The 26,663-nt window shown below is 37.3% G+C and overlaps 1 protein-coding gene across 1 annotated transcript in view; it reads left to right on the forward strand.

Moving 5' to 3' along the window:
- MAN1A1 (mannosidase alpha class 1A member 1) overlaps nucleotides 1–26,663 on the forward strand; it is an 82,510-nt gene that overhangs the window by 42,235 nt on the left and 13,612 nt on the right. Inside the window, exons 4-7 of the mRNA XM_063310598.1 lie at nucleotides 7,983–8,063; nucleotides 11,598–11,692; nucleotides 22,323–22,446; nucleotides 23,656–23,749. Of these exons, the coding sequence (XP_063166668.1) occupies nucleotides 7,983–8,063; nucleotides 11,598–11,692; nucleotides 22,323–22,446; nucleotides 23,656–23,749 (394 nt within the window). The remainder of the gene's footprint in view (nucleotides 1–7,982; nucleotides 8,064–11,597; nucleotides 11,693–22,322; nucleotides 22,447–23,655; nucleotides 23,750–26,663) is intronic.

Here is a 26,663-nt window from a genome sequence, read left to right on the forward strand (position 1 = left end):
TGTCTATATCTGAAATACTCTGTACAGTTTGATTGCCACAGTTAGAAAAAACATAAGAAAACATGTAAAAAAAGGTAACAAAAGACATCAGGGGCTCAAATATCTTCTGTATGAGAAAAACCAAGACTCTGGGAGTCTTTAGCTTGAATAAAAAGGCAACTGAGGAGGGACAGGGCCATCTAATGAAGCTGATTGGAAGAAGGTTTAGAACTGACAAGAAAAAACTTACTCCTTCATAAAGCACATAATTTTTCATAATTAATGACATAAAAGTTGGTGATGGTCACTAATTTAGTTGGCTTTAAAAGGGGTTTGGATAAATACATGGAGAATAGGACTAGCCAGGGCTATTACTCATATAAATCATTTTAAAAATTTCCTTCTCACCCCTATGGGTGGCATGTGTCTTCCTCAACCTCGGGTCCTCTACCAGAGGCCTGGGAGCTTTAGGATTCTGTGCAGGATCTTAGCTGCTCCTAACACTGCACTCCTTTGGACAGAGAGCTCTGATGTTGCTCCTGGGATCTGTTGGAGCCACTCTCCCAGCTTAGGAGTCACAGCCCCAAGTGCTCCTACCACCACTGGGACCATTTCACTTTCCACATCCTCTCTAGTTCCTCTTTCAGGCTTCCAACTTCTCATACTCCTTCTTCCTGATCTTGCTGTCACTTGGCACCACTACATCTATCACCACCGCTGTCTTCTGGTCCTTGTCAACTACCACAATGTCTGGTTGATTAGCCAGTACCTGCCTGTCCATCTGGAACTGGAAGTACCACAGGATCTTAGCCCTGTTATTCTCCACAACCTTCTGTGGAATCTCCCATCTGGACTTGGGAAGGTGGAGCCCATACACTGTGTAGATGTTCCTATACACAATGCCAGCTATTTGGTTGTGCCATTCAGTGTATGCTATTCCGGCCTGCATCTTACACCCTGCCACTATGTGTTGGACTGTTTCTGAGGCCTCTCTGCACAGTCTGTACCTCAGGGTGTTTGTGTGTGTGTGTGTGTAGTTTTACAAAGAACATAAAAACTAACACAAACTAATAAGTAAAAGAAACAAAGCAAGAAAGAAGAAAGAAAAAGTGCAAAAAAGAAAGAACAAAAAGAAATAGAAGCTTCCAATTTCTTCTGCGACAAATATAAGTACAGTTACAAAATTAACTCTTCCCCTATGATTACAAGGAAAAAAGTTCACTTTTTTTTATTGTCCAGTCCAGGGCTATTATTTTTGAAGATACAGTATTAATCCTTGGCAGCACACCTCCAATCACCTGTTGCTGGGACAATGATGGGAGGTGGGTGTGTCTGCTGCTTGGGAACACCCCAGAGGCATCTTGTTGGCCAATATGAGAAATAAAATGCTGGAATGAAGTGAACCCTGACCTGATTAAGAGCTGTTCTTATGTACAGGTCAGAAATAATCAAGGATGCAATCTTCAGGTGGTGAAACTATAGTTAAGACTCTCCAAGCTATGATAAATGATTTTTCAATTTAAACAAAACAAGATGTGACACTGACATAATAGAACTTTATCTGAGCAATACATCAGATAGTTGCTTGGAATAGCTTCCTAGAAATATACAGTAAGCCAGGATTTATTTGAGAAGCAGAAGTTGGCAACAATGAGAATAGTTTTCATTAAACGTGTGCTATTCTAAAGCATAGTGATAATTGTTTCCAAAATCCAATATGAGTAAAACAGCATAATTTTCAATTAAGTCCACATTGATTTCTTAGAATTGCCATTGGTGGTTCTGTGTTTGGTGTTGCACATTATATTTATTTATTTATTTGATTTATATTCTAGATTTCCAACCTAGGGCATTCACAATGCCTAACAACAACAAGAAGAAGAAAAAAACAACAACAAAACAGCAGCCATTATAGTCATTAACTTTAAAACAGTCATTCAGCTCAAAAGAGCATGGGGGATAAAAGAACCTTGAGGGACTCCATAACTCAACTGCCATGAGGAAACAGCCATCTACAGTAAATAGGAGCTTAACCACTCTACTACAGTGCCCCCACATCCCAACTCCAACAGCCTATCCAGAAGGATACCATCATTGCTGGAATGAAAAGCTGCTGAGAGGTCCAGGAGAAATAATAGGGTTGTACTCCTCCTGTTTGGTTTGGTTTGGTTTGGTTTTTTTATGGCACAGATGATCCCACAGGGCAACCAAAACAGTTTCTGTTCCATAACCAAGCCTGAAACCACATTGAAAAGGATCTAGAAAATCAGTCTCATCCAAGAGAGCCTGGAGTTGATCAGCCACCACTTGCTCAAACACCCTGTCAAGGAAGGGAAAATTGCCCCCTGGCCTATAGCTGTTTTCATCCTCTGGGTCCAGATTTGGTTCAGAAATGGTCTGATAATTGCCTCTTTTGAAGAGACTAGAACTGTTCCCTTTCTGACTGAGGCATGTACAACTTCTTGGACCCAGCTGAATAGCCCCTCCCTATTAGATTTAATAAGCCAAGAAGGGCAAGGGTCAAGCACATAGTGGTAGTCTGGACACTTCAGGTTCAACAACTCAAACTCATCCCATAAAACAGAACAGGGTGGTGCCCTGGACATTTCCCCTCCTGGAGTTGCATTAACTGCAGAGACAGTGTGCTGTATATTACACTGGAATCAAGAATAGGGAGCTGGCAGTGAACATAATTCTTTTACCACAGTATTAAAACTCTGTGATCCTAGTATTTTATGTCATAGCTTTTATGTTTATATTGCCTACATACAAATGTATTCATCACATCCTGCATTTTTAAACATGCTACTTATGCTAGATCCTTCCCAAACTTGTTAGTCTGAAGAGAGAGGAAATATTCATCTATCCCCTCCATCCCAAAACCTAAAGTATTTCATTTCTGGGATTTTCTTCATTATTAGTAGGTAAGGCAATCTGACTGAGTATTCATTGTTGTTGTTTATTCGTTTAGTCGCTTCCGACTCTTCGTGACTTCATGGACCAGCCCACGCCAGAGCTTCCTGTCGGTCGTCAACACCCCCAGCTCCCCCAGGGACGAGTCCGTCACCTCTAGAATATCATCCATCCATCTTGCCCTTGGTCGGCCCCTCTTCCTTTTGCCTTCCACTCTCCCTAGCATCAGCATCTTCTCCAGGGTGTCCTGTCTTCTCATTATGTGGCCAAAGTATTTCAGTTTTGCCTTTAATATCATTCCCTCAAGTGAGCAGTCTGGCTTTATTTCCTGGAGGATGGACTGGTTTGATCTTCTGGCAGTCCAAGGCACTCTCAGAATTTTCCTCCAACACCACAGTTCAAAAGCATCGATCTTCCTTCGCTCAGCCTTCCTTATGGTCCAGCTCTCGCAGCCATATGTTACTACGGGGAACACCATTGCTTTAACTATGCGGACCTTTGTTGTCAGTGTGATGTCTCTGCTCTTAACTATTTTATCGAGATTTGTCATTGCTCTTCTCCCAAGGATTAAGCGTCTTCTGATTTCCTGACTGCAGTCAGCATCTGCAGTAATCTTTGCACCTAGAAATACAAAGTCTTTCACTGCTTCTACATTTTCTCCCTCTATTTGCCAGTTATCAATCAAGCTGGTTGCCATAATCTTGGTTTTTTTGAGGTTTAGCTGCAAACCAGCTTTTGCACTTTCTTCTTTCACCTTCATCATAAGGCTCCTCAGTTCCTCTTCGCTTTCAGCCATCAAAGTGGTATCATCTGCATATCTGAGATTGTTAATGTTTCTTCCAGAGATTTTAACTCCAACCTTGGATTCCTCAAGCCCAGCTTGTCGCATGATGTGTTCTGCATACAAGTTGAATAGGTAGGGTGAGAGTATACAGCCCTGCCGTACTCCTTTCCCAATCCTAAACCAGTCAGTTGTTCCGTGGTCTGTTCTTACTGTTGCTACTTGGTCGTTATACAGATTCTTCAGGAGGCAGACAAGATGACTTGGTATCCCCATACCGCTAAGAACTTGCCACAATTTGTTATGGTCCACACAGTCAAAGGCTTTAGAATAGTCAATAAAACAGAAATAGATGTTTTTCTGAAACTCCCTGGCTTTTTCCATTATCCAGCGGATATTGGCAATTTGGTCTCTAGTTCCTCTGCCTTTTCTAAACCCAGCTTGTACATCTGGCAATTCTCGCTCCATGAACTGCTGAAGTCTACCTTGCAGGATCTTGAGCATTACCTTACTGGCATGCGAAATGAGTGCCACTGTTCGATAGTTTGAACATTCTTTAGTGTTTCCCGTTTTTGGTATGGGGATATAAGTTGATTTTTTCCAATCTGATGGCCATTCTTGTGTTTTCCAAATTTGCTGGCATATAGCATGCATTACCTTGACAGCATCATCTTGCAAGATTTTGAACAGTTCCGCTGGGATGCCGTCGTCTCCTGCTGCCTTGTTATTAGCAATGCTTCTTAAGGCCGACTCAACCTCACTCTTCAGGATGTCTGGCTCTAGCTCACTGACCACACCGTCAAAGCTATCCCCGATATTGTTATCCTTCCTATACAGGTCTTCTGTATATTCTTGCCACCTTTTCTTGATCTCTTCTTCTTCTGTTAGGTCCTTGCCATCTTTGTTTTTGATCATACCCAGTTTTGCTTGGAATTTACCTCCAATGTTTCTAATTTTCTGGAAGAGGTCTCTTGTCCTTCCTATTCTGTTGTCTTCTTCCACTTCCGCACATTGCTTGTTTAAAAATAATTCCTTATCTCTTCTGGCTTACCTCTGGAATTTTGCATTTAATTGGGCATATCTCCCCTTATCACTGTTGCCTTTTGCTTTCCTTCTTTCTTGGGCTACTTCTAGTGTCTCAGCAGACAGCCATTTTGCCTTCTTGGTTTTCTCTTTCTTTGGGATGTATTTTGTTGCCGCCTCCTGAACAATGCTGCCAACTTCTGTCCAGAGTTCTTCTGGGACCCTATCTACTAAGTCCAGTCCCTTAAATCTATTCTTCACCTCCACTGCATATTCCTTAGGAATATTAGTGAGCTCATATCTAGCTGATCTGTGGGTCTTCCCTAATCTCTTTAGTCTGATCCTAAATTGTGCAAGAAGAAGTTCGTGATCGGAACTACAGTCAGCTCCAGGCCTTGTTTTTACCGAGTGTACAGATGTCCGCCACCTTTGGCTGCAAAGGATGTAATCAATCTGATTTCGGTGTTGTCCATCTGGTGAAGTCCATGTATAAAGCCTTCTCTTAGGTTGTTGGAAGAGAGTGTTTGTTATGCAGAGTGAATTGTCTTGGCAAAATTCTATCAGCCTATGTCCTGCTTCATTTTGTTCTCCCAGGCCATACTTACCTGTAATTCGAGGTGTCATTTGACTGCCCACCTTAGCATTCCAGTCTCCTGTGATGAAAATAACATCTCTTTTAGGCGTGTTGTCCAGTAGGTGCTGCAGATCCTCATAGAACTGCTCTACTTCAGCTTCTTCAGCATTTGTGGTTGGGGCGTATATTTGGATCACTGTGATGTTAGATGGCTTGCCCTGAATTCGAATTGAGATCATTCTGTCGTTTTTTGGGTTGTATCCAAGCACTGCTTTAGCCACTTGACTATTAATTATGAAGGCTACTCCATTTCTTCTGTGGTCCTCTTGTCCACAGTAGTAGATCTGGTGGTCATTTGATGTGAAGTGGCCCATTCCAGTCCATTTCAGTTCACTGACGCCCAGAATGTCTATCTTTAATCTTGACATCTCACCAATAACCACATCCAATTTGCCCTGGCTCATAGATCTTACATTCCAGGTTCCGATGGTGTGTTGATCCTTAGAACATCGGATTCGCCGTTCACCGCCAGCACCGTCGGCCGCTAGCCGTCCTTTCGGCTTTGAGCTAGCTGCGTCATCACGTCTGGGGCTAGTTGAACTCATCCTCTGTTCCTCCCCAGTAGCATTTTGACCATCTTCCGACCTGGGGGTCTCATCTTCCGATGGTATACCGACATATCTCTGTTTGTACTGATCCATTTAGTTTTCATGGCAAGAATACTGGGGTGGGTTGCCATTACCTTCCCCAGGGATCGCATTTAGTCTGACCTCTCTGTCATGACCTTCCCGTCTTGGGTGGCCCTTCACGGTTTAGCTCATGGCATCATTGAGGTGCTCAAGCTCCAGCACCACGACAAGGTAACGATCCTTTGCTGAAGGAGTATTCATTAGATTCCTAATTTTTTTACACTTCTGATACAGACTGGCTTTCTGGATGAAAGATGAATCTCTCTCATCCACACACTTTCCCAGGGTGATCCTAGTGTGCTATAATGTGTTTGAGGATAACTATGCAATTAAAGACAAGAGTTTTCAAATCAACACCGGATACTGTCTTTGTTCTGTGTCTCAGCAAACTGTATAATATATTGTGCTAGAGTTGTGATTATTATTAATTATTAGCTTTAGGAAATCTGCTACAAAGTTTATTTGGAGGTAAAATTTTAAATGGTAGAATTTTCAGATGGTTTTGGAATTCATTTCAGTACTCATTTAACATATAATAAAGGGTAGCATAACTTCCAGTTATCTGTTAGAGGAGGAGAAATTGATAATCCATCTTGTAAAAAGTTTGGGTGCTTCTGGAAGCCAGTAATACAGGGCAAATTTACATTTTATGTTAAACATGACTTTAAAAAATGTCTTAATGTTGTTTCCCTTTTTTAAGGAAAATAAGGACTATTGAGGATAGGAGTATGAGAATAGGAGCAAAGGACACAGCTGACAGTTTCCCACTGAAAATCTTGCAGCTGATAAATAGTAGATGGGAGGATTCATTGAAAAACAGATGCAGAACCCCAATTATATCAAGAATATGTTCTGAACATCTGGGATATGGGGGTTGGCAAAAATAGAAGGAAAATATCTTATTTGCAGCAGTGGATTGTCATATGTGTTTTGTTTGTCAGTAGTTGAAGAAGGGCTGACAAAAGGGGAAGGGTGAAAAATTTCAAGCAATATAGTCCATCTTTTTAGAGTTATTCTGGTTATAATATAATTCCTAATTTCTTTCCTTCTTACCAGTTTTGAAGTTACACTAATTCTTTAACCTTCCCATATGCATTTATTGGCAGGAGGAGGGGTGGTTAATTGGTAAAAGAAAAGTTTCTAAATCAAGCCTCTTTTCCCATAAGCATGCTTTGTCTTAAAAAAAAAAAAAAGGAGTATTGCAAATCATGAATATTTCACCAAATATAGCACATTGCAGTTTAGAAGAATGATGAAGCTAGTAGACTAATCACCCAATCTTTTAGGATATAAAGTGAGTCAGTATAGTCTTTGGGTCATACTCAGATCCACATACCTATAAGGAACTTGTAATGAAATGTGGAAAAGAATTGTACTTTCAGACTTGCAAGATTAATGTCAGCCTTACCAGGTAGACCAGACAGCAAACATGACCAGATAAGCTAATTCTACTTTATTGTAAAGCTACATTAACAGAATCTTGCAAGACTGAAAGTGCAATTCCCCGCCATCTCCTTTACATCCCGAGAAACTAGGACTTCTCCTAGTTTCTCGGGATGTAAAGGAGATGGCGGGGAATTGCACTTTCAGTCTTGCAAGATTCTGAGTATCTTGCCCCGCCCATTATCCAGATGCGGGCTATGCTCTCTCTTATCTGACCATTCTCTAAGCAGCATCTTTTCATCCCATCTCCCAAAGTCTTTCTTACATACCATTACAGAACTGGAGGTAAAAAGGGAGAGAAGTGAGAAAATTATTCTGGTGCAGGAAATTATACACACACACAGCTGTAAATCTCAAATTACTTGATTGAATTCCCCTTAAATGAGATATTCTCTTAATCTCATTTCCATGGACTAATATTCCATAAACAAGTTTGTAACAGTCTTTAGAGTAATGAAGCACAACCTCCTCGGTATTATGCAAAATAGAGATACTAAAAATATTAAGAACAATAGGATAGTGTTGTTACATTTCTTGTGTTCAAATTAATGTATAACTTAGAATATATTTATATTTCCAGAATGCAGAAGTCTCAGTTTTCGAAGTAAACATCCGTTTTGTTGGAGGGCTGCTTTCAGCGTACTATCTTTCTGGAGAAGAGGTAAGGTTATATATGGTATTTAAATTGTTTATTTATTTATTGGTGCCTTTGAGTCAGTATAGACTCCTGGTGACTGCCTGGACCAGTCCCTGCAGTTTTCTTGGCAAGGTTTTTCTCAGAAGTGGTTTGCCATTGCCTCCTCCTTCCTGGGGCTGAGAGAGAGTGACTGGCCCGAGGTCACCCAGCTGGCTCCGTGCCTCAGGCAGGGCTCAGGGTCTCCTGGTTTCTAGCCTGGGGCCTTAAGCCACTGTACCAAACTGGCTCTTGCTACTGAATTCAAAATTAGCTATTGAGTTACAGGATAAAATCCAGTTCTGTGAGAGTGAGTGGAAATCATCCTTTAATATTCCCTTGGAAGTTGTAATTCTGTTTGCATTAACATTGCTACCCAAAGGTTAGTGAATTAGGTTTGCTTGTTTCTTAAGGTTCCCTATATCTCTAAATCCAGGAAAGAGAAAAAGTAGGTTACGCTTCATGTATAATTTTCTAAGTCACTTTGACATGTGCTTGAAACGACTTTGGGGGGAAAAAACTAAAATCCATCACTTATTTAACCATCATAATATAGCCATAGAGAATGAACTCCTTATGTTGGATCCAATGCTAAAAACCCAGCACAATTTCTTGCTCATTTTGAACATTTCAGATAAGATTCCAGCATAGCCATTTCAGTGAGATACAGGCAGTTATTGGCAACGTGGTAATTTTATATATAGGGCTTTTTAAATTTTGGTTGAACTGACAGAGCTATTGAAACGTTATATTGTTGCCTATACGTTGAAGTGCTTGAACCCCTTGGGTTTTCTGAATATTTGAACTGGCTCTCATAGAACTGCTGTTAAATTCAAGCCATGGAGAGCTTGGTGGCCCAGTGTTACAGTCATGAGTTGAAACGGAGGCCTGTAGGATTGCATATGGCCTTTTCTTTCATAGTCAGATTCTTCTCTATCCTCTCTTCATGCCCTGTCTGCGAAGGTTAGGCGCAGACCTTGGGTCATTCAGTTGTGGCCCCAAAGTCATGTTAAATCTGTAGATACTGCCCATGAGAACTCATAAGAGGATCGTCCCCCTTTTGGGGAGTACCCCAAATTCTTAGCTTTGCTTAAAGGCTGTCTTTCCTGTACAATAGCTGCTAATGCAGCGTTATAAATTATAAAGCAGGCATGCTTCTTCATTGTCTTTAGTAAAATGATAAAAATATGGGATATTAATTTTAAAAATCAATAATTGTCTGCCATGTACAGGGGATCCATAACATAATATTTCAAAGTGTAACAAAACCTTATTCTTGCTGCATGTTTATAATAAAAAGGGTGAGATGATCCAAAATTAGGTATACATTTGAATATATATTAGTCCCAAAAATTTGGCATTGCATTTCTTAAATTCCTCCAAATTCACTGCTTAATTTTAGACAATTTTAGTTCCCTGATGAGAGAGATGAGCCTTGGTCACTCCCTGCATGTGTTTTATTGATCCCTTGTGTTTTCCAAATTATTATTTTGCCTCCAAGAACGTAAGAAATCTACTACTGAGACTGGATCAGTACTGACAACAATAAAGGCTCTTGTTGCACTTGTTTTTGCTACAGCAGACTTTAAATGGTTACCCCTCCGGAAGTTGTTACAATGGAGGGTTATATATATTTATATTTATATTTCAAATTTCCATCACCGCCCATCTCCCCCGAAAAGGGGACACTGGGCGGTTTACAATCAGGTTTTTACAGCAGTTGTGCATTTTTTATCTAGTCAGGTAATTTCATAAATTTAAATGTAGCAGTTTAAGATTTAGCATCCATAGCAAGGGTTTCAATTTCATACTTATTATTTATGGAGTATTATTTACAGATTATACATTTATTTTAATCCATTCAGTAACAAAAGCACTGGATAGAGTACACACTATCTGAAAATACTAAAAACCATAAAACAATAAAAAGAGTACAGTACATTAATAGCAGAGAGGAAGATGACAATAACATAAAAACCATTATATCAACCTAATGCAGGCAGAGAATGAAATTCAATATGATTTTAAAAAGAAAAGATAAATCAATACTGCCTTGTGATTAGGGATAGGGATGCACAGCTTGTTCTCTCCTGTGGAGAAGCATAAAGAATTTCAAAGGTAGCATAAACATGGTGCATTAGCCCCCAAAGTGAACGTAACAGAATGTGTATCCCTGCATGGCTGTTTCAAGTATTTAATATATATCTTACACATGAAAAACTAAATAGTCATGCAGGCTTATTTTATCTCAGCAGTGACTTACATTAAACAAAAAAGCACCAGCTTTAAGTAAATGGCTCTTGCATTTCATGAAAAGGTCAAGCTCATTAGCCTTGCTGGGATGCCCAATGCTATGTGATAGCTGGGACTACCTCACTTTAATTAAATATATGAACTATGCATTACTTTACCATTGTGTTTTTCAAACTTGGCGACTTTAAGATGTGTGGACTTCAACTCCCAGAATCCTCCAGCCAGCATACTGACTGGGGAATTCTGGGAGTTGAAGTCCACGCATCTTAAAGTTGCCAAGTTTGAAAAAAACTCTTTTTTACAGCATTGTATATAATGTTTTTAAATAAAAAGTTAAAAGAAGCAAAACTTCCTCACAGTATTCATAGTACTTAGGAGCACCCAATCTATCCAAAAGCATTCCCTTAAATGTAAAGTCTGAACAGAGGAGCTTGAGAAAGGAAATTCTGTTGGCCTGGTTAGGATAGATTCCTAATGCACGATTTAGGGCTCTGTATGCAATGTTCTGCAAGCCGCCATGACACATGAGTATCAGGTGCTTTCTCCTCTCCTTTCTTACTTTGTGGAGAGGGATTTAAGCCAGAACTCGGTGTTTCAGGTCACACGTCATGTTATGCCAATGTGCTTGATTCATCTTTGACTTAGGGTGTGGTATAATCATGGTTTATAGCTTGGCACACTATATGAACCTACCCACTGTTGATTATTTAAAAAGCCATTTCTAAAACAAAAACAAACAAATGGTTTTCTGAACAAAGCCATTGTCTCTCCTTGATAGAAAAAATTACTTTAGCAGCCTACCCTATAGAAAACTGATATTTCAAATAATTTATTATAAATCTACTGCAGTTATTTCTTTAAACAATACAGATCAAAATACTGTGTCTCGTCATGAATAGCTTAGCAACTTGATGAAACCAAAGAAAATAATTTTGTTCTATTCTATTAAACTTCTTTCTTCTGTTTTGTTAGAATAATCCTATTTTCCTCTGTGTCATGAGTTGGCCTTCTGCTAGCTGACAGGCAACTCTAGTTCATAACAATTTGACGCGGTATCTCTTTGGGAAAAAAATAGGGGAAGAAAATTCAGTATAGTACTTTGTTTTGTATTAACAAAAGTTAATTTTGTCAATACAAAATTCCTCCTTAAATGCTTAGTATATTTAATACTGTTTTCAGTTCCCATTTTCTTGCCAAATGTTTAAGATATAGAAACATTGTTTTCATTTTCTCCTATGTCACAGAATTCTTGTTTATTCCCATTTTTAGATATTCCGAAAAAAAGCAGTAGAACTAGGAGAGAAGTTGCTTCCAGCTTTTAATACTCCCACAGGAATTCCTTGGGCGTTGTTAAATATCAAAAGGTAAAAGCTTACTATTTGACCTACATATTGAATAGGTTAATCTTGCAAACCAACTTTCCTGTATTTCCTTGCCAATTAAGTTCCTTGGTTCCCTGAATTGCTATCAGGTAGTCTTTCCTGTTACGTTTTGTGTTGCAAGTTGCTAAAACAAATGACCTTTTTGCTTGTGTGGACATAATAATGTAACTTTTTCAGCATCTGTCGGGAATATTTACTAAGAGATAGTAAAAGTGGCCAGGACACAAAATTCTAAGTTTATTGTTAATCTGTCTCACTGAAATTTTCTGGTTGAGTTACTTTATTGCCTCAATAACCAAATGGTAAATGAATTAATCAGCTCAGTCTTTCTCATCCTGGTTGGAGCTGATTTGAAGTTATAGTCCAACGTGTCTGCAAGACAGCAGGCAGGGGAAAACTTGAATATTTATCTATTCCTTATAGCAATTTCATGCAATAACACTATTAGTAGAAGCATCAATAGTTATTTTTAATTGCCTCTTAAAACATAATACATAGAGAACAATTATTTATCTTCTGGTGCAGATCTTACACTTAATCCTGTGTAGTAGTAATGTACTCGTTCTCCAGTGTTGATCCTTTATGCAGTCAAAATGGCATCAGCTGAATGTAAAGACAGAAAACCCCTAAAATAGGAGTAAGGAGGTTAAAGCAACACAGAGGTAGAGCAACGTTCAGTGGATGTGGAATACTGACTGAGAAAAGGAGGCTGGTGCAAGGAATTCTGGAAAAGGCTGTAATTGGCAGAACAGAAACACTCCACATTGCAACACTTACTGTTCCTGCATGTATTCAGTCTGCTCTCAACTTAGAAAGATGTTCAGACTGTTTCTTTGTTTTTTGTTTTTTTGGTGGGGCAGGGGCATTAGAGAAGAGATCCTTAAAAATGGAGTTATGTTCCAAGGAATTGGCATCCTGGGACTTCACGTAGCCTCTGGAGAGCCTTCATTTGCTAGTGTAACTTGGTGATGTACAAGTTTGCATGCAGGAACACGCAGTTATTCAAATGCAGTTCTAAGGCAAGGATTTTTAACTGTCCTGCAACAAACAGCATAGATTAAAAATCCAAGTTCCATGTTAACTGGTAGAAGCTACAGTAATATTTTAGTGGGTATGTCTTTATACTTAAGCACAGTATAAGCAGTCAGTAATAAAAATCACAGCATAATATAAAACAGATCAATTTTATAAATATTATCTAACCTCACACTACCATAATTTAAACCAGTATTGGTACTGAAATTGAAAAGCATGGCTCTTCCAGCTTCATAAAGATCCTGAAAAAAGGAAGTGTTTTAAAGGCTTTTTTAAACCTCTGAAGATTGGACCGTAAATGTAGTTCAGGAGGGCGTTGTTACCAAAAAGAAGGATGTATATAGAAGGCTGTAAAAATGTGACATGACTTTTCTGACACCTGGGAAACCTAACCAACCCTGATTGCATGACTGGGCCATGTATACAGGAACATAAATTAACGTAAAGAGTCCAAGGTTTGCTCTTCAACGTATCTGCCACAGTGCTACCAACTCAGTGATTTCCTGTATTACCAGTTTTTCTAGAGTGACGTGATAAAAAACAATTTGTCTGTTGAGGGGGCTCTTCACAGGCACAAGAATGAATGTTGCAATAAAAACAGCTATTACTGCCTGTAGCATTTCTTTGTATTAATAAAGTCTAAGAAGCAAAGTTTGCAACTCAGGGGGCTGCAGAAAAGGGAGTCAAAACTGTTGATGGGTTTGGGGTTCCACATCTCTGCTCCAGACTGTGTATTCACTTCTTTTTTTTTTAACTTTATTTTTATCCAAGTATAATTAAAATACAAAACAGTAAATACAGTAAAGATAGAAGATAGAACTAAAAGAAAAAAGACACAAACTATAAATGTGAAAATAGAAAGAAAATAGAAAGAAAGAGATGACTTCTGGCTATCCCAATTACTGATATGAGTATAATTAAAATAAAATAATATCTTACCACTAATTTATCCATATTAACATTATTTCTATCCAAACAAACCCACTAATCAGTAAAACCCACAATCATAACTTAATTTTTTTCCGTCGTGAGCAGGTAATCTAAAAATGGTTGCCGTGAATCTACAAATCTGGAAATAGTATTATCTCTTATTAGAGCAGTTAGCTTTGCCATTTGTGCCAAGTCCATTAATTTAATTATCCATTCTTCCATTGTTGGTATTGTGGTTCCCTCCATCATTGAGTATAAAGTATTCTTGCAGCAATAATCATGTGCAGAAGCAAAGTTCCATGCTGTTTCTCCAGTTCTTTCTCCATCAAAAAATTCTGTGTTTTTTTTTAGTATTTACTTTAAGAATTTTTTGGATAACAATACATATCTGATCCCAAAATGTCTTTGCTTTTTCACATGTCCACCAAAGGTGGTAAAAGGTTTCTTCTCCCTGTGAACATTTCCAACAAATGTTTGTTACATTGTTAAACATTTTTGATAACTTGTCAGGAGTTAGGTACCAGCGGTACATCATTTTATAAAAATCTTCCTTTAAATTATAATTCAGTGTAAATTTTAAACCTTTTGTCCACATTTTTCCCATTGTTCCATCACAATATTATATTCAAAATTTCTAGCCCATTTAACCATACACTTCTTGACTTGTTCATCTTCCAAATTCATTTGTAGTAACATCTTGTACTGTACAATTTGGTAATAACATGTTCATCATTCATACATAATTGAGTCTCAAGGCATAAACTTTGTATTCACTTCTTGAAGGCTTGCAACTGTAATTTCTTTCATGCCTTCATTTCTTAAAATGCTTGTCACTTGGAATGAGCATAGTACTAATTACTAGTATGAAGTCAATTGTTTTAGAAAGTATTTTATTGTATTACTTTATTAATGCATGATGTATTTATTAGTAAATAGACAGGGATAAATTTGAAAAATCAATCACTTTTGTATCTGAGATTATTGACCCTTAATGGCCAATGCTAGCCCACTTAACTAGCTCAGTGTAAACTCATTTAACCGGGGGTAACAGGGAAAGAGGAGAAATATGTTGGAACAAGATGTACATTTATATAAGGAGGATGTGATTTGCTGCTCTTCCATTCATTCATGGAACAAATGTACATTACCAAACACTTATTTTTCTGAATTACTTTAACTTGTCCCAAGATAGACATCCCAATCATACATGGATTTTGAATCCTTTTATATTGATTGTGATGTGATTTATGTATAGCATTGTCACTTAGATTTATATTCTTGTATTCATTATTATTGAAAAGCATATAGACATAACTGTAAGGCGTGATCAGAATTTAAGATGTAGCAAGGTCAGACATTCTTTCAATGGAAGCACTGTGTTAACTTCTGTAAAGAGCACATGAAGAGTAGAAAATTCAGGACCAGTGGGACAGGGATCAGATGCAGGCAAGTAATGGACACAGAATATTGGATGTGAGGGCGATCTGGCTGCGACATCTGTCACCCCATTGATCTCCAGGGTTGATTTGGCTGATCTGGCTAGCTAGACGGGTGCCCCCTTCCTCCCTCACCGCTCCATGTGTGTCCCTCCCGAAGCTGTGCGCTTGGTGGAAGAGGACGACCATCCCAGATAGAAGGAGTGTACCGATCCTTGGTCAAGGGTATACGATAGCTGCACTTCCCTGCTAGAACCTCCAAACAAGCTCAAGGTCCACAGAATATTAAGCACTGTTGCATTTGGGTGCATGTGCCAAATTTTAAAGAACTTCTTTTATTCTTTTAAACTTTGATAACAGCTTTCTAATTTTTAATTATCAAATTTTGTCACCGCCCGTCTCCTTAAAAGATACTACAATACTTGCAGTAAGAACAAACAAGATTGGAAAAAGTGTATTTATAGATTCTGCACTAAGAATCACCTGGGAAAACAAATTGAACAATACAAGCCTGTCAAGAAAGATTGGGAACCATTAATATGACACAAATAGATTCAGGTTTGAATAATTCTACATTCATATTAATAATAATAATTCATTTTACAGGAAAGATCATACACATGGGGTAGAATGATGGAAGTCTTCATAATGCAAGTTAGCAAGGAAATACATTGTTGTATATAATTTTTCTAGTTGCTTCTCTCTTTGTTCACTTTGTATGATATCTTTCCACTCACCGTGAGGAGAGGGAAGGAAACTAAGGCTGTGGTCCAGGTTTCATTACAAGGGAATCTTGCTCACCATCTCCCTGAGCTAAAAATATTTTCATAGAGTTAACCATTCAATATATTTTCAAGTCAATCTCTGCAGCATCTAGGATCAGAACATGACTTAACAAAAGAGGATGGGGGAGGCAAGTAAACAGGCAGTTACAAACCTTTGGCCTGTAAAATATCCACAACCTGCAAAGAACATAGCCACGGTTGTAGGGATAGCTTTGATCTATTTGTTCGTTCCATTCTGTACTTGTTTATTGGATGGAACAGTTCAGTAAATGTATTTGTTCAAGCAGGGGATGCAGCATGTAAGGCAGAATCTCTTACAGTTGGGGCTTCTGTAGCCTGTTATTACTTGTTCCAGTACTGCAACTCTTTTCATTTATTATAATGAAAAAAGCAAATAAAGCCATGATAGATGACCTCGTAGTAATTTTTGATTGAATCCTTTGACTTCCCAGAACAGACAGCTTTATGAAGCATGAATAAATACAGGAACTTTTAAAAACCTTCTGTTTGTCAGTATCTTCAGTTGGATGTAATCACTTGAAAGAGTTTGAAATTTAATGAGCTTCATGCTTCAGTTGATGATCTATAACACTGTTTCCTAAATTTGTAACAGAAAACTGAACTTAAGCCTTTAAACTTTGCAAGTTTAAATATCTGAAGAATTTTAATGAGTATCTTCTGGACAAGAAGGAAGTACAAATTTCAGTTTCTATTCCTTTGGCATTTTCGTCTTTCAATAATTGATTTCCCTGTCTTTATTTCAAACTACTAATAAAAATCAGCTTAATAATTTTGTATTATCAATTCTCAGCATAAAATGCTGATAATTTTTCTTTGGTTTCACTAGAAGGTGTGTTCATGTTTATCCAAAAGTCAATAAAAATATACATAACATGCCGTCCCATGCATGTTTTATACAGAAAATCCAATTTATTCAAGAAATGGATATAAGATTGCAGTTTAAATCTTCCATTATTTCATTATTAATCCCAGAATCATCATGCACAAAACTGATAACTGTACTAAATCTACTGAGAATATTTGAGGATTATTACAAAAGAAAAAGAAAAATCTTATCCAGATTCATTTTGTACAAAATAAAGTCAGAGCTCCATATTTCATCTGATTGTGAGATAAATAAAAAAGTAATCAAAATTTAAAAGAAATAAAAGCTCTCTGAAAAGTAACACATTGATATCAAGAAACCCACAGTGGCTTTTGGTTTTGAAACTTCATATTATTAATTACATAAAATTAGATTAACATAAAACTAGAGTCAAATAATTTTCAGTAGAATTATTTATACAGAAAGCATTTATTTAGGGTGTATATTATTTGGAAAATAAAGATTTTGTTAATGATCCCAGTTATGTTGCAGAACATCTCTTATGTACCATGTGCATCATAACTTACAATTGTGAAGAAAGACTTCATGTCCATGTTAGGAGAAATATAAGCTTTTTCATACTGTGTCTTCAAACAACTTTATAGAATGGATACACCAGTTTTGTGCCAATAATAACTATGCCAGTAATTCACTAATAGGGAAATTGAGCTGTTACCTTAACCATCTTGGGCTGATCCAGCCATAAGTTCCAAGCTAAAAATGGGAGAAATGCTGCACAGATTTTTATCACAGCTGATTTGGGATGGAATATTTTATACACTTTGTCAAAAGCATCATTAGTCTTAGTTAGCATTTACAACTGAAGAAAAGACAGCATCTAACTAGGTGAGAAAAGGGGTGTATTGCTTATACTAATGCATATAAAAAGCATTACCAATAAATCCTGCTTATCTCTCAGTTTGCTGTAACAATATGGATGGATGAAGTTTTTAAAAACTCACAGCCAACATTTGATTGGTAAATAAGAAAATTTCAAAGCTGAATTGAAATCATTTTTTCTCTGAAATTAATACCTACTCTTTAGACAGAAATTTTGAAATTCACCTGCTTAATATCCAGAAGAATTTAATTGATATCTGTAATGCTATTAAGAGGTTTTTGGAATGTTGTACTAAATGTGCATGAAAATACCTAATTTCTCCCAGTATCTTTTTCAAAGTATATGATTAACTAGGAAGGTTGTATCAAGTCAGAATTGTTTCCTGACAGAAATTCATTCTATCTATCTCTCTGTTTATCTATCTAAAATGTATTGTCACAAACCAAAAAAAATAAAAGAAAATAAAGAAAAGAATAAATAAAAACAAAGTATCAGAGGTAAAAAAGCCTATAGCAGGAGCTAATTGTATATATATCATGTTATGACTCAACATTGCAATGGCACAGAATTTAGCTATCTTTATAGAGACTTTAGAGCTAGTTTGGTGTCGTGGTTAAAGCACCCAACTAGAAACCAGGAGACTATGAGTTCTACTTCTGCCTTAGGCCCAAAGCTAGCTGGGTGATATTGGGCCAGTCTGTCCTAACAGTCAGGAACCACGCTGAGACAAGGAATAGGTCTCTAGTGCTTTATTACTGCTACATTAGACAGAAAATCCTAACAAACTGAAGAAGCGTGGGAAAAACCCAGACAGGTAAACCCCAAAAGTTAAGGTGGGTCTGATCTGTGTCTCTTTGAATGGCTGCTCAACTCCTCAGTACTACGCATGTGTTTTCCCCCCTGGATAGGGGCACCCTCCTGCTCACCATCAGTACTCATGACACAGTCACTCTCTCTCATCCCTAGGAAGCAGACAATGGTAAACCACTTCCAAAAAGCCTTGCCAAGAAAAGTGCAGGAACTAGTCCACACAGTCCCCAGGAGTCAACACTGACTTGATGGCACCAAAAAAAGACAAAAATCGAGACTTTGCATTCTTGGTCATTAATAGGAAACACACAGTTGTCTGTTGGGACTGGTCTTGGGTGAGACCCAAGGTTGAGAGATAGGGCATTTCAAGAGTACACGTGTGACCATCTCAGTTCCATATCTGAACATCTATAAACAAGCACTTTGGAGAGGGAATACCATTGAGGGCAAAGTGTCTAAGTGTGCCACTATGAGTCCCCTCCTGTAGAGTGAGGGCACAAATATACAATAAAAGAATTTGGGAACAATGAAAGGTGGATACATGAGCTCATTGTAGGAGAAGCAAGAGAGAGATTTGTCTCTTTGCACATCAAGGTCAAAAATGTTCTCCTTGACTTCACTCTAGGCTTTGTCTAAGCCCAAATGTAGACAGATATTGAGGGGAGAGCCCACAATTGACCAGACAGGATGTTACTTGCTTCTTCCACAGAGAATTGTATCAGTCTACCAGTACGAGTTGAACTCGGGACTCAACCGCATAGTCTGTTGTTGTTTTGTTGTTGTTTTTGTTTTGTTTGAGCCAGTACTTTAACTGGCAAAGCCTCAGACAGGCATTAGCAGAGGCACATCCAAGCTCTAACCAGAAAAATATATTTGTGACAAAGCAAGGAACTCAGAGTAGAAATGTCAGAAATGTGGGCTGAATTCCTTCTAGATATATTTATACACCAAGCACTGAGCACCATACAGCAAAAGTTTTTGTACTTTAACTCTGAAAAGTTAAATTGCTGAAGTCACATAATTGTTTCCCTTACATTTTTTGTATCTGGTTATTATATTAAAAGCTTTTTGTGCATGGAGCATAAGATTTGAGGATTCAAATTTCCAGAAGATAGAAGACTGAAAATAGATACCTAGGTATTTAAAAGTCTTTATCTGCTCAGTCTGGATGCTGTTGATTGTCCAAATATGAGGAAGGTTAGTACTTGCTTAGCAAATGCAACCACTTTAGTTTTCCATGGTTAATTTCCAGTATTTCAGACTGGCAATATAATGCTAGCAGATGGAGACTTCATTGAAGCCCCATTTGGGGTACAGAAGGAATAGCAGCACTGTCAGCATATAATAATACGGAAATTGGGTTATGACCTAGGGATGGAGGATGGAATTTGGCTCTAGTGAGGTCCTGCATGATGTCATTAACATAAACATTACATAATAATTTCTTTTTTACTACCTTGGAGATTGGAATAAGTGCTCTGCTGTTCATGCATCTGACCTGCTTTATGGTATTTCCATGCAGCAGCAGCATTAGTTGGAGAAGACATTGATCGATAGAGGAGACTGCCAATTTTTGCCATAAAAAAGTCCCTCTTTTGGGGGAGATGGGTGGTGGCTAAATTTGAATAATAAATAAATAAATAAATAATCTCTTGTAAGAAATTGAATCAAATTGAAGGCAGCATAGAGGCTACCTGTTGGCAGGCTGGCATATTTTGCAGACAGGTGATACAAGGTGGTACATTGATCTGGTATTGAAAAGCCTGGTTTAAAATTGATTCCTCCATGGATAAGATTCCTTCTTCATTCATCTAGTTAGCTGGCTTATAATGGGGGTGTTTTGCATATAATCTATTAATTATGCATAGGAAGCTGGTTAGACATAATCAGTTGCGTTGGTCTTACTGCTTTTTTTAGAAGTACTATAGAGTTGCTCCATTCTTCGGGAATCTGCAGGGAATTTTCAGTATAAGTAAATGGGAGCAGTGGGGAACCAGGCAGAGGCTTTCCATCACCGGGAAAATCAGGTCCCTCCTGGGGACTTCACCACTTTTCAGTCAAGCAATTAAGCTTAATATTCCTGGCCTTGAAACCAGGGGTCAGTCAGGTAAAGAGTTAGAAAGTCTTGGGTATGTCTGAATCCCTGACTGTCCTTTGGAACTGAGCACAATAGTGGGCATCCCAGGTCTCCTGTAATTCTAAGTGGCCATTTCTGATCTGGGTCTTGTTGCCACAGTGAAGGCAAGTCATATGGCTGGAAGCATTAATCACTTTTGGTTCTGAAAATGAACCATGAACATGTGCTGTGGAGTTCAGGTTCAAGGATATGAACTGGGACTTCTTTCCCAAATCACTGCTTCTGAAACATAACTCATAATTGCAGAATCACCTCAAATAAAAGCTTTTTCTAAATCTCTTTCCTTAAAATTTTGAGTCAACTATTTTTTTTTCATACAGATCAGCTATATTTTCCCAGAACCAATGTTGTTCAATTAATGAAATATCTAAAATCAGCAGTTTGATCTATAGCTCAGCTATATTTTACTCTTCCAAAGTAAAACGCAAAACAAATCACATCAAGAAAGTTTTAAAAATTCAACGTATAAGAACTTTTTCACATAAAAATAATATACTGTAAATTAGAATGCAGAATGTGTTACTTTCGTAATAATGAAGAAGGAGGCTTTTAGTAACCTACATAATCAATAATCCAGACCTGGAGTAGAACCTGTTTGGTGTAGGGTGGTATTTCCTGTGCAACTCCCTATAGTTCTAGCATAGAGTTCCTATGCAGCTTTGGGCTGTACCTATCTCATTCACAGCTTTTTGGCTGGTGGAATCATAAGACTACCCCTTTTAGAAGTAGCTCTGTAATTATAGAGCTCTCTACTAAGAGAAGCGGATTGACTCTTTCCTTACTCTTCTTTGGACTGACAGTGTTTCTTTACAGTGTCTTGGCACACTCTGATTTTAACTGTGTTCTGCTTTTATTGTATGGGTTTTACATCTGTGTTTCTTAGCTCTACAATGTTCTGGGTGGCAGAAGTGCAATTCATATGTTTAATCAATAGCTGGGCACCTCTCCCATTAATCAGATGTTTTTCAAAAACCGGTTATGGACAGCTCCTCAGAAATATGTGGTCTTGAAGCAAAAAACAAACATTCCTGGCTCCATAATTTGCTAAATTTGTCTATTTCCCACCCATTCTAGCTAAGTTCAAATATTGTGGTCAGAAAAGAGCCTAAGGTCTAACTGCCTATAATTTAAAAAAAAAAAACAAGATGGAGAAAGAAAGAAACTTCAGATACTGAGAAGTGATTAAGTAGAATTATTTTCAAAAGAAAATCCATTCAAGTACTTTCATATCCTGTGGTCTTTTGAACATCAGTATGTGAATGTGTGACTGTTTTCCTAGTTAGAAATGTTCTTGCTAATAAAATTCTTTTTTTACTCTATTTTTATATAGGCACTTCATTCATAACAGTATTCACAGTCACAAAAAATGATGTAGCAGTGCAGCTCCCCTGAGAGTGTTGAAGAAACTATATTCTTAAGATCTTGTCTGGCTAATTAACTACAGTACTGATAGAGAAAAAAAAAGCAAAGGGTGTATGCTTAGAAGATAATACTGAAATATTCAAATGAGAAATTGCCTGGCACATCTTATGCTTTTGAGCTCCTAGCAAATATCTTGCTTCAACAAATAATGAAACACAGATGCTGGAGTCCAGTTTCCATCAACCTCATTTGATTCAAGGATGATGAGAGCTGGGAGTTCTAAACCAGAAGAAATGTAGACTACATTCAGTTTCACATTGCATTAAGTTAAACTGTTTTATTTCTCAACCTCTCTTCATTTGACCTTACCTTTCTTTTTTCTTTTTTTAGTGGCATTGGTCGAAACTGGCCCTGGGCTTCAGGTGGAAGCAGTATTTTGGCAGAATTTGGAACACTCCATTTGGAGTTCATACACTTAAGCTACTTATCTGGAAATCCGCTGTTTGCTGAAAAGGTGAGATTAGTATTTCAACAAGCCCATCAAATGCTGACCAAATATCTGGAATGTTTTTATTTAATTTAATTTTTTATTTAATTGTGGATCATCTGAACATATTAGTTTCAAAGCACAAAACTCTTGTCACTTTCAGTGAGTTGTATACTGTATATGGAAAAAGAAAGAACTTCCTTGAAATTACTTACATTGACCTTGTACTACCAACAAATGAAACTTTGAGCAAGTATTCATGTAACACTAAAACAAGATTTAGCATTAAAATGAAATCTCAGGTTCACCTGTTCCTCTCTTCTACCCATGAAGCTAAAAGAATAACTCTTTGCCTTTCCCTGGAGATCTTGTTATTCAAGCAAGAAACTGGTTTAAGCCAAATGTTGGTTAGTTAGACAAAAGGTTTAATACAATAATTTTACTTCTTTTTAAAATTAATGTTTTATTTACTTGCTTTTTTGTTTCAAATATGATTTTATATTTTCTTTTTAGCTGTCCTGAGTCTTATTTCATACTGGAAGTAGATAAATAATACTAAAATAAAATAAAGTGGGAAAAGAATTCGGGTTGGGGGGGGTTGTCTTCAGTTGGTTGGTCTGAGCATAGACAAGCCAATGTTTGCTGAGAATGAAACCAAAATCAAGAGTTCTCCTATGGGAGAGCTACATGGGAGGAAAGCATAGGAGAACAGCCAAGGATTCTCTTCGGTTCATTCCACATTTATGCATTAGATCTTTATATGCACAAGCAGCATCTTGCCTGTGCTTCCATAATGCTTGTTATGGATAATAGTCTATTCCAGTCACTGAGCCAGAGAAGATATTATAAAGCAAAAGTGTTATTGCTTTAAATATGTTTTGTATATCATCCTAGATTAAGAAATTACTTCCCCAAATTGATCTAAGCTATGTATTAGTGCAGTTATTAGCGCAGTTCAGTATTGATCTTGTTTTTACACTTCCAGCCATGGTGAATAGGTTTCCTTTAAAAAACATTCCTGATAAAGAGCCATTGCACATGTGCTTTGGGCAGATCCACTCCTGTAGAACATGTATCAGGGAAGTAGAGTTGTTAATTAGTGCCTTAAAGGAATACATACTTTTAAGCTAGAGTAATATGACAACCAATATTTAAACAATGAATTTATTTTTTAAAATATATAATATATTTGTATTTGTATTTATATGAAAACTTCTCTTTTTTGTTTTGAAATAGGTGATGAACATTCGAAAAGTATTAAATAGGTTGGATAAACCAGAAGGACTTTATCCTAATTATCTCAATCCTAACAGTGGTCAATGGGGTCAGCGTAAGTACTTCAATTTAATGTGCACAAAAGAAAAATACGTTTTCTAAGTCAGTTGAATTATGCTGTCATTCTGGGTATTTCTCCTTGAATGATTGCCCCAGAGCTTAGCATTTTGTTTTCTGAACATTTGAACGTATGTATTTATTTAATTTACATGATTTTGTGTATAGCAGAATCTTAAGTTAGGAATTTTCTTGTAGATGATTGTGGTGGAAAACTTACCCAATAAAGCAAACTGATGTAATACTTTAGCCTTTGTTCTTGGGCCTTCTGGGTGTAACAGATCAATGACTGCAACCTGCTAACTTAATAAAATAAGCAACAGTTTGGAATCCGAAAGGATTCCAAACTGTTGCTTATTTTATTAAGTTAGCAGGTTGCAGTCATTGGTCTGTTACACCCAGAAGGCCCAAGAACAAAGGCTAAAGTATTACATCAGTTTTATATAAAATATTGATCAACAACAGCTTGTGCATGCACATACCTTAGTAAAAGACCTCAGTCCAGAAAGAATTACTTTGTAACTGATAAGGATACATGGTAACAGAAAGGGAGAGATGGGTACTGTATTCTTTATGGTGTGAAAGCATTACAGAGACCTTCTTTGAAAGGCAACGTGATCGTTTTGATATACAAGTTGTACCAAGGGTCTAACTGTTATTCTAACAGGTTGTACTGTATTTTATTGTGGGAACAGGGAAATAAGGAAACACAGCAGTAGGCTTTCTTTCAAGGCGTGAACTTTGTAACCAGTTAATCAGTAACAGGCAGAGATTGCCATAGTAATAAAAAAAAGTCCTATTATATAACTTTTTTTACGAATAACATTTTAAGACATACATCAAAGGACATATACTATAGTCTTAGTATGATAATACTAGTACTATATATTATATATTACATTATTATGAGCAAATACATGATTTTGTTATTGGTTCACATAACTAATTACACTTAAGTTCTTATTAAAACTCTCTACACTAATAAATAAAACCTTTCTAAAGAAAAGTTTTCCTTTTTATTTAGTTGATTTATTTATCCAATTTATATGGCCGCTCATCTCAACAAATGACTCTGGACAGTGAACAGAGTTAAAATAAAATGAAAACAATTACAAACTTTACAAAAGTTAAAATATGCAGCAACCGAGGAACATTGACCAAGATCACTTGCATAACCAAAAAGTGGGTCTCTGCGCACACACTTGGAGCCCCAGGCCTGGGCAAAGAGCCAGGTCTTTAAGGACTTATGAAAAGCCAGCAGGGTCAGGGCCATCCTGATCTCCGGAGGGAGAATGCTCCATAAGGCAGGTGCTACAGCAGAAAAGGCAGGTCTTCTAGGCCCCGCCAACAGGCATTCCTTAGCCTACAGGACCCGAAGCATGCCCATCCTGCCTACCTGGATCAGACAGGTAGAAAGAACTGGGGAGAGATGCTCCCTCAAGTAACCCAGTCCCAAGCCATGAAGGGCTTTCAAGGTGACAGTCAGTACCTTGAATTGCACCCAGAAGCTCACTGGCAATCAGTGCAGCTCACAGAGTGGTATTGCACCCACCGAATAACTGGCGCCCTTTACTATCTGTGCTATCACATTCTGCACTAGTTTTGATGGAACATTTTGAGAAATTTTAATAAAATATCTCCAAAACATTATCACTGCAACTTATGAATACTGAACTGGGAGAGAAGAATATATTTTAATGAGTCAAAATAACATTTAAGAACATGTTATTGTTAAACCAGCAAGCTGCATCTTTGAGAGTCTCCTCTGGCTTTATTGTTTTTTTTTTCCTATCCTTTTACCTAGCCTTTTTTACTTTAGAAGTAAATTGAAAGTGATTTGTAGCATCATTGGTCAATTAGATTTGTCTCTAGCAATAATGGATATAATAACAGGACTTATTATTGATGAGTCTCTGCTTGTTCTATTTAATTTGCAGATGTCAGGATTTTCAGAGATAATTCATTAAGGAAACTGTAAAGGTCATTTATATGCTGCTATTCAGAGATCAATCCTCCCTCTCAAAAATGCACTTTTTATTTATTTATTTAAAGGAAAGCTCTTTTTCCTATATATGTATTATGGACAATCATTTAATTAATTAAATTAATGAAATGTTCTTTACAATGGAGAAACTACTTTTCATACTTCTTTTCACATAATGTTTCTTTGGTGAGGGATAGCAAAAGTAGCATTTTTAAAAACCAAATGCCAAGTCACAGGCTGATGGGCAAAGAAGCATTCTTAAAGATGAAACCTTTAATAAGAAAAAAAAAAGATTCTGTGCGGGTATGGTTTCTTAACCTTTTTTTTTTAGAGAGAAACCTGCCTGTCTTCATTTTTAATGGCCATAATTTAAAGACTTTTAATATACATTTTTCCTTCTCCCCTCTCCCCCCAAATGACATGAGTACAATTCCTCTTTTTAATTTAAAGCTATATTCAGTTTGCAAAAAAATTCAAAATCCATTTCTGAATTATACCATTTTTAGGACTCACCAGAGTAGCACAAAAGCAAGCTTTTTTGTTCTCCAGAATTCTTAACAAGTCAAAGTGTTACAAAAAGCAGGGAATGCAGGAAAGGGAGAAAGCTCCCAATTAAGCCAGAAGCTTCAGCTATGCACAAAATAGAAAATGAATGGATCCAAATGAAATAGGTTTGTTGGGGATTAAGTGTTGTTTGTTTCAAGATAGGGAGGCATTGGGCCACATATTTAAACTCTTGGTATGCCTATAGAGCATCATCCTTTGAACTAGTGTAGTTTAATGGGAAAGAGATATTAAAGAAGATATAGCTTGAATAAAGCACCATGCTGAAAGAGGGTCAGTGTGGCTTTGCTATATTATTTTGCTCTTCATTTTCTGTCTTTGGGATTGTGTGTGTATAGATTCCCTATATAAATGGGGTAAGATA

This window comes from Candoia aspera, chromosome 1, assembly GCF_035149785.1.
Source record: "Candoia aspera isolate rCanAsp1 chromosome 1, rCanAsp1.hap2, whole genome shotgun sequence".
NCBI lineage: Eukaryota > Metazoa > Chordata > Lepidosauria > Squamata > Boidae > Candoia > Candoia aspera.